The following is a 9223-nucleotide window of genomic DNA, read 5'->3' on the forward strand; positions in this document are numbered from 1 at the left end:
TCAGGCTCCACCCAATTTTATCGCTAGAGAACATTCTAGGGCCAACTATGTCACACCTCTGGTCTTTAGAAAAATTATTACACGCAAATCATCCACAAATCATGTTATTAGCATGTTGCATGTGTATTTTGGCATTTATTTATTAATAAAAGGCACAAAAGTAGTAAATATAAATTTTAGGCTCAAATAATATTTAGTATGTCAAATTCATCAATTCTGGCTCATAAACATATTTGATTAATGAAACAAATTCAAATCTTTAGTTTAGACATCACTCATTTGAAAACTAGAAGTGTTGAAAATTCAAAAAGTACCTATTTTGAGAAGTTAATTAAAGTATCTTTTACTAAACACTTGAAATTTGGTCAACAGCAAGTTGATAGTCCAATGTATGTACTTTTTATTAGGTGAAAACTTGGTTTAATAGTTCAAAATCTCAGTCTAACATTGGTCAAATCCCTATTTCAGCCATATCTGAAATTTGGTTGAGTCTGCTATTTGAAAGCTTGTTGCCAAATATTTTTGATTTTGTTTCTCCAAATTCTTCTTGTAAATTATCCAATGTGTTTGCACAATTTTTTAGTCCTATATCCCAACTAGACATGCACAACAAGTTTGAATTGATTATTTCATGTTTTGGCATTTGAAATCAATTTCAAAGTTCGCTAAAATAAGTAAACTGCCATTACTGGAAAAATTTAGAGTTAGTCATGTGTTTTGTTGCCTTCGGTCCATTATATCTTCTAAACCGTGAACAATTAGATCTAGTGGTCTTAATAAAACTTTTAGAGATATGTTAGGATTACAACATTGATGTAGATCATTTGAGTCGGTTTATAGAGATTTTGAGAGTTTTGGGCAGTCAAATTCGTATCCATGTGGCTGCCTGTTCAGGTCTGAATTTGCAGTATTGGCCTTCTGTTTTGGCTGAGCACTGTGCGGCTCATCAGGCTGTCGCCGACATGCGGCGATACGGTCCTGTCGTAGCCCTCCGGCCGCGCCATGAGCCCCTGCACGCGTCGCTCCTCTACTCCTCGAACCTAACCTGGCCAGCCATCTCCTTCTCCATGTCTTTGTTTCCTTCTTTCTTCCCATTCATGACGAGCAGACCTGCACCGTGACCGCCGGTGCTGCTCCGGCCAAATCTGTGAGACCCCAACCATAGAAACCAAATCTCCGCAACCCATGCATCCACCACATCCCCGCATCCCTTCTTCCCCACTTTTTCCCCTAAGCTGCCACCCCCGTGAACACCACCTCGGCCCCTCACTGTCGAACTCCTACCTCCGGCCACCGTGCTTGTTGTCCAACCACAAAAATGGATCGTTGGTGAACCACTGATGCTCGCGCTCTTCTCTTCTCGCGACGTTTGCTATCGATTTCGCTGGAACACGGCCACACCACTCGTTCGCGCTAACGTGGGCGCCGCTGCTCGCCGCTGCCAATCGCCGACCGGCCTTTTAGGCGCGCCACAAGGTGTTGTAGGTGTCCCGTGCTACAGAAAAGCTGCTGGTGCTGGCATCCGCTGCTGGTCGACTTCATCATCGCTGGGAACGGTCGGTAAAGGTCCGGATGTTTGGTCTTGACTGGTCGGGGTCTGGTTGACTACGGGTCCGGTTTGTCATTGGCAAGATGGGTACCTGGTAGACTTAGGGTCAGTAGAAAAAGTTTGGCTAGGGTTTATCTCGGTTTATTGATTTTTCTGGTACATTGTTTAATAGGCTGAAAACATTGACAATCCATAACAAATCGTACAAAACTCCTAAAAATGTGAAATAAGTTTTTTTTGGATATGTTAAGAATAGGTCTACATAGAAAAAATACTATATCTGGTTAAATTTTTACTTTTCATTTTTAAATAATCAGAACATAAAATATGTAGTTTATTGGGTTGTAATGTTTCTGTGCATTCAAAACTCTTGTACAATTTAAGTAGACTAGTTTACCGATGTATTAGCTTCAGTAAATTTTCATATCCAGAAAATATTGTTTGATATGTTAATTGATTTATCCATATGCTACAATATTTCTAAGTTAATAAATAGTTTTTTGTTCGAGAAAAATCTTGGTAAATACAATTAGAACACTTTATCAGTAGCTCTATCATGCTAGTTGAATGTATTCATTACCTTGTTTGGTGAATTTATTTAGTTTCTAGCTTTAGTAACACAATTTGTATTATCATTTATATATTTGAGGTGTCAAATTGACCGCAGCAACGAATTGGATAAGATGCAGCATGAATACATGCATCGGTTGAACCGATGGCATCATATTTGAACCGAACGGTGCATCGATGATTTGATAAGGCAACCAAGTGCAGAAAGACTCAGTAGCACCGGTTAAACCGACGGACCTAACAGAGAAGTCGGTGCATTAGTGCTGGGATTACTTAGAGAGCATTCTTGACTCCAGAAGGAGTCTTCAGCACCTGTTGAACTGATGGCATCAGTGGAAGTGTCGGTGCATTGGTAGTTTATTGATACAGAAACGTTTGGAGTTGGAGAAGCCTGAAAAGCTTCAGCACCGGTTGAACCGACAACCGTCGGTGTAAGACGTTGATGCAATGACGTCAGTAGAAGAAGACAATTGGAGTTCAGCGGCTAGTAGGCAGGGTCACTGTCAACGGTTAAACCAACAGTGGCGACCGGTTTAACCGATGCTTTATGCTTTTCTGGGTAAAAGCAAGCAACGAGTATGAGCTGCCCTCTAGCCTATATAAGGCCTCACCCTAGATCATTTGATGCTGCTGGAGTTCATGAGAAGCTACAGAAACTCTGCTGAAGTTCTTCAAGCCAACCAAAGAGCTTATTGATCAAATTATTAGGTTTAGCACAAGCTTTGTAAGGTGTAGTGCTAGACTAGCTCTAGAGAGAGTGTGAGAGCAAGGTGTTGTGATCTTATGCTGGTTCTGAGTGAACCTCAAGCTTGTATCTCGGTGTGCCGGCCCCTTGGAGTCTTCGTGGCTCGTCGGCAAGTCATCGACCCTCTAGCTTGGTGTAGAGCAACGACGACGGCTTTGTGCGGGGACGTGAAGACCCCCTTCCTTCATGGAGAAGCTCCTCAGTGGAGACAGCATCGATATGACCGGGGACTTGGCGAGAGCTTTAGTGGCTAAGTCTTGGTGGCGAGTGAAAAAGAGTCCCGGAAGACACTCGGTGATCGGAAAGCAATACTCTTAGTGAATGCTTCAACAACGTGTACTAGATGTGGCCTTGTGCCTACCGATACCACAGGATAAATCTTCGTGCTAAGAGTTTGCTTCCCCTCATCCCCTTCTTTTAAGCTTCCGTATTTCTTATTGTAATCTTGTGTGTCTTTATATTCTTAGTGTAGTATCTTGTTACGATTGGCGATAGGTTGCAAAATTTTTTGGAATAAGATTTTCACACTAGTTGAACCCTAGTTGCACATTTAGATAATATATTTTAGCTTATATTTTGTGCTAACTAGTTTGAGCTAATATGTTAATATGTTAAGGTTTTAAGTTGGCCTAATTCATCCCTCCCCATGTTAGACTACGAGTACCGATTTCTTTCACTACCTGTGGTAATGGTATGTCTGGCAATGTGAACAGGATATCAACTGACGGCAACATTCTGGGTGCCAATATGTACTTTCTAATACTGTTCAACGAAGGGAATCAGCTTCTCTCACAAGACAGAAGAGAAAGCAGGGAAACTAATTAGCAAGTAGACTTTGTAGAAACGTACGAGCAAAGCAGTCTACCAGGTCATGCTAGCTCCCTGTGGCATCGTCAAGAGGCAAGACAGACTCCTCATTATGGCTTTTTGAGTCGTTGCATTGTACTCTTCCAGACTAGTGATGGTGATCATGATAGCAATGCAAGATGCTTCCGACAGATTATACTAAAAAGTGATGTTTTTGACTTTGGTATTGTTTTCTTTGTCTTATATATTGCCAAAACAGCAGGAACCTCCCTGCTGTTTTTAGTAAATTATCTAAAGATTAGGAGTATGTATATTAGAGTAATTACATGGCCGTAGGCCAACACGGTTTCAAAAGCAACGTTTATTATAACTAATGTTTGCTGTAAAATGTCAAAAATATATATTTCTGTACACCAAAAGGTCATTTTCAATCAATATTCAGATTCGTTAACCGCACAAAACCAAACCCTCCCTTACTTGTGAGAGGAGACCAATAGTGTTGATTTGAATAATGTTAATTCTTTTAATCCTGTATTTGTTGCAAACAATTCACCATTTTCTAATTTTATTCGCTGTGGATTGTCCTTGTTGAATCAAATACATGTGACAGTGATTAGCAACTAAATGATGTTTTGAACAGATTCAATAGCAATTCCAATTTGACTTCGACGGATTAAATTGAATATATAGAAGGCCTTCCGAATTAGGATACAACGGTCTCCCATAGACCCATTCCTAGCTTTGCCTTTTTCCATTCCGGCCAGTAAATAAACCGTCACTATAACGTGACAACAGTCTATTGACTCTTGTGTGCCAACATGGCTTTTCAACTAAAACAAACAGAAGATTACAAAGCAGCCACTCATCAGTCAGTCCAATAATACTCACAATAAGTCACCCTCTTGGCAACAGTGATGTGCTCAACTCCTTCTTAATTAAGGAAAATATCCGATCTTAACATTCACAAGTGAATATCTACAACCGTAAAGGAACAAATAATCTAGTCATATAGCCACACGATACACGAGTACTTAGACTTCAAATCTCACAGAGAGAAACTCCAAACAACAAGAAAGAAAGCTTCGATTTTCCTCCGTGCTCTACTCCATCTGAGACACTCCATCCATTATTATATATATTAAGATAGATACCACAGATAAAGTTGAGTGTTCTGTTTATAGGAAAGGCGTCAACCTGCTGGTGCAGAGAATAACCCTACCCCCAAGTTAATAAATCTTGACCTCACCATGAAAAGAAAAAGGCTTCAACCTACGGCACTTGCACTGTACTTCCTTCATCCACACATGCACAATATCTCAGAAATTTACGGAGTTTACTATTTGAAGTATTTTCCTTGAGTCAAACTATGTGTGCATTTTTAAGTACCTAGAATACATAGAAGTTATTGAAATAAAAAAAATATGTTTTGAATGTATATTTAACATATGTAAGCTTTGGTTTCATCAATTAAATAACATGGATATTGTCAGAGGAACTAGGTAAGTTTGTATCAAAAAAGAAAATAGATACAAAAATTAAGTCGTGGAGGAACAAAACTGGATGATGAGGCACACTATCACCAACTGATGTAATCCTTCTATCCCAAAAGGAATACAATTCTAACGTTGTTCTAAATCAAACTATTTTAAATTTGATGAATTTTACAGAGAGGAGTACCAACGTTTATGATACCAAATAAGTATTATTATGTTCATAATTAAATATATTTTTACAGCATACCTATTTTGTGTTATAAATGTTTATACTATTTCTATATATACCTGATCAAACTTGATATAGTTTGGCTTGTGATAAAACTAGAGTTGCATTGTTTTTCGAAGAGGAGAGTATGGAGCGTCTGTGGGCTACATTTGGAACGGTTGCAATTGCAAGTCATTCTACAAGCTCATTTGTCTCAAGAAAAAAAGCGCAGCAATGCTGTTTCTATCCCATTTCATTAGGTTTACAAACTACTACTGCCGGTACAAAAATGGTACTGCGTACCTTGTTCCGACATAAACATGTCCTGGCATGACATTAGGCGCTCTCCATTCTGGTCAGTACAAAGCTCAGGGTGTGTCAGGAGCATATGTTGGTGCGTGCAATCAAAACGAACTCCCACTCCAGGCACCTCGTGCATAATGACGAGCTCACGAGCACTCCAGCACCCCCAGCTGCCGCAACAAAGTTGTTGTACCAACCAAGAAAGTGTCATCCTACCTTCAACAAAAACAAGACAGAAACCGCACGACCCAACGAAAGGGAGCTCCAAAAGCAGAGGCATTCCAGTATTTTTACTGCCCCCAAAAGAATCACCACGAATCTTCTTGGATTTGGGCGTTGCCGTGCGGAAAGCATGCCACCTGCTGCTTGCTCTCATGGCTCGTCCGTCATTGCATCATGAGGCTAGCGACCGGCGGCTCGCCGGCGGGCGCCGCCGGCGGCCTGATGTCCTTGAGCAGGCCCACCACCTGCTGCATGGTGGGTCTCTTCTCCGTCGCGCCCGCGGTGCAGAGGAACCCCACCTGCAGGCACTCGGCCATCTCCTTCTCCGCCTCCGGCGCCCCCGCCGCGTCGCCCCGCAGCAGCCTGTCGTCCACGAGGTTGAGGCCCTTCCGGTTCCGGATCACGCCCCGCGCCCAGCTCGTGGACGCGTCGTTCCACCTAGCCTGCCCCGTCACGAGCTCGAACACCAGGGTCCCGAACCGGTAGACGTCGCCCTCCGGCGTCTCGTCGCTGGGGTGCAGGAAGTCGGAGATCCGGGGCTCCATGTCGTCGCCAAGGAGGATGTTGGTCGGGACCAGGCGGCCGTGCACGATGGGCCGGCCGGACCCCGCCCACCCCTGGTGCAGGAACGCCAGCCCCCGGGCGATCCCGAGTATGATGCGGTACCGGGTGGGCCAGTCGCCGGCGGGCTTCCTTTCCTCGAGGGCTTCCATGGTATCGATGCCGATGTCCTCGGTGTCCATGCTGCCCACCGGCAGCTCGTGGAGCCACCGGTGGAGGTCGCCTTTCTCCATGTACTCGAAGAGGAGAAGTTTTTGTTTTCCTGTGACGGAGGCACAAAATTCAAACGTCAAGGACTGTTCAACTATCATCATGCATTTATTTGTGATGTTAAATTATTCCAATTTGTAGAATATCTCTACAGTGATACCAGTGTGACAATGAACGCTGCTGCTACGTTATTCTTGTTTCCAGAAGGCAGTTTAAATAACAAATTGGACTAGCAACTTGCTCATGTCACTTCTTTCTTTCTGGAAAAAGCAGTGCTCCTGTCACTTAAGTCTAGGTTGTTCTCAGTTTCTCATCTTGTATCTTGTTTTATATTATAATGGTCTCTGTCCATTATTTTTTTTCAGGTGATTTAATTTAACAAAAAATATACTGTATTCGCCTGACAAGAATAGGAATGGCCGTATTATATTGTTTTTACCACTGCCTGGGGATGGTAAAAAACGAAGTTTATTTTCTTGGAGGAAATATACTTGATAGAGGAAGCTGACCTGCAATGCAGTAACCAAGGAGCGGGAGAATGTTCGGATGCCTGAGCCGAGCAAGCTCCCGGAACCCAGCGGCCGTGGCGGCCTCGTCGTCATCTTCCCCAACTCCGGCCACGGGGCCCTCCACGACACGCACGACGACGTGCAGGTCCCCAGGGAGCACGGCGCGGTACGCCGCGCCGCTGCGGCCGCCCGTCTCCGCGAGCTGCGACTCGCGCCCGAACCCCGACGTGGCCGCGGCCAGGTCGGCCAGCGTCAGCTCCATCAGCGGCCGCTCGATCACCACCACCGGCGCCGCGGCGGCCACCTTCACCGCCCCCACGACCACCTCTTCGTCCTCCCACACCGCCGCCTTCCCGTCCTTATCCTTCCTCTTCTTCTTCTTCTTCCGGCGACGCGCCAGGCCGCGCGCCACGCACGCGGCCACGAACGCCAGCGCGGCCGCGGTCACCACTGCGCCCGCTGAGATTAGCGCGATGACGACCGCACGATTGCGCTTCTTTCCGCCGCTCGGAGCGCCGTCTTCGATCACTTGCAACGCGTTGCCGGCCTGGAAGAAGGCGGATTGGCCGAACCTCCGAACGGCGGCGGCGGGCACGGTACCGGAGAAGTTGTTGTGCGAGATGTTCACGGACACGAGGCCGTCGAGCGGCGGCAGGTCGTCGGGGAACCTCCCGGCCATCCCGTTACAAGACAAGTCGAGCCACCGCACCTTCGTCAGATTCTGCAGCCCCTCCGGCGCTGCGCCGACTCTGTTCCTCGATACGTCGAGAAACTCCAGGCCGGTGAGCCCGGCCAGGCCGACGACGGAGGTGAACTGGTTTCCCGACACGTTCAGCGCCGCCAGGCGCACGCTCGGGACGTCGTCGAACCGGAGCACGCCGTTGAGGTTGTTTCGGGAGACATCCACGGCCCGGAGCGACGGCGCGCGCCAGAACGAGGCGTCGATGCCGCCCTGGAGGGAGTTGCCGGAGAGGTCGACGGTGAGGAGGCTGGACAGGTTGCCCAGCTCGGCCCAGTCCACGGGACCCGTGAGGTTGCGCGACGGGAAGTGGAGCCGCCGGACCGGGCGGCACGCGCGGTGGCCGGGCAACGGCGGTTGGAAGTTGGAGACGTTCAAGAACGCCGCGCGGACGAATTCCGCGTCAGGGAGCAGGGTGCAACTCGAGGAGCGGTTGGCCTCGGCCGCAGCCCCCGCCGCCGCCGCCGAGGTGGCGACCGCGGCGAGGAGCAGGAGGAGGCGGCGGCCCGCGGCCAAGTGGAGTGGCATCTCCAGGTAGTCTCGCTTTGCGCGTGCCCGCGGCGTGAAGCGCGTGCTTCTCTGGTGGTTTCGCTGTGTGTCCGTGGGGTCTTCCCTCCCTTTTCTTTCCTCCCTCGAGGGGCAGTTGCGAATTTGAAGAAGACCTACCAGTGCAGCGTGCCGGGCTGATTGAGTGGATGGGAAGGGGAAATATACAAGGGTGGCAATCCGCAACCAGCAGACGAGAAGTGAGTGTCAGAATTCAGAAGGCGCGGCAGGTGATCAGGTCTCGGGCGTGTGGTCTCTCTCTCTCTCTCTCTCTCTCTCTCTCTCTCTCTCTCTCTCTCTCTCTCTCTCTCTCATGATTTGAAGTTTTATTTTCTGTACTGAGTTAACCTTATTTTATTTTGAACAAATTCATAGAAAAACAAAATCAGCATCTACAATAACTTGATATCACGGACGAGGAGTATTTTTCGTAGACTTTATTGAAATTTGACATAAAACAAAACTAAACGTCTTATAGCAACTTCAGTAATCTCCAGTACCGCTCGCAATACTAAAATAACTGCAATTATTAGAGTTTAAACTGCTCTAGTATCCTCCCAATATGCCCCTCAATCCCGATAATTTTTAGGATCCTTCTAGAAACTAGCCCCCTCCTCCTAATGGAAGGAATACCCCCCACCCTACATATACACCCTCAATTAATCAGGCTCCACCCAATTTTATCGCTAGAAAAATCATCGGCAAATCATTACACGCAAATCATCCGCAAATCATGTTATTAGCATGTTGCATGTGTATTT

The 9223-nt window shown here is 46.4% G+C and overlaps 1 protein-coding gene across 1 annotated transcript; it reads right to left on the minus strand.

The window, feature by feature from the left end:
• Positions 1-5580: 5580 nt before the first annotated feature.
• Positions 5581-8608, minus strand: LOC112876241 (calmodulin-binding receptor kinase CaMRLK-like). Its single transcript, XM_025940311.1, has 2 exons — positions 7178-8608; positions 5581-6720 (listed from the first exon to the last, which is right to left on the minus strand). Exons 1-2 carry the CDS (start codon positions 8442-8444, stop codon positions 6062-6064), a joined length of 1926 nt encoding a protein of 641 aa, XP_025796096.1. The 5' UTR covers positions 8445-8608; the 3' UTR covers positions 5581-6061.
• Between the last annotated feature and the right edge of the window lie 615 nt (positions 8609-9223).

This window comes from Panicum hallii, chromosome 1 (assembly GCF_002211085.1).
Source record: "Panicum hallii strain FIL2 chromosome 1, PHallii_v3.1, whole genome shotgun sequence".
Lineage (NCBI taxonomy): Eukaryota > Viridiplantae > Streptophyta > Magnoliopsida > Poales > Poaceae > Panicum > Panicum hallii.

Coding starts and splice junctions, on each gene's coding strand:
- LOC112876241 (XM_025940311.1), bottom strand. CDS start 8,444: ATGCCACTCCACTTGGCCGCGGGCCGCCGCCTCCTCCTGCTCCTCGCC. Junction 6,721..7,177: donor CCTTGGTTACTGCATTGCAG/GTCAGCTTCCTC, acceptor CCTCCGTCACAG/GAAAACAAAAACTTCTCCTC.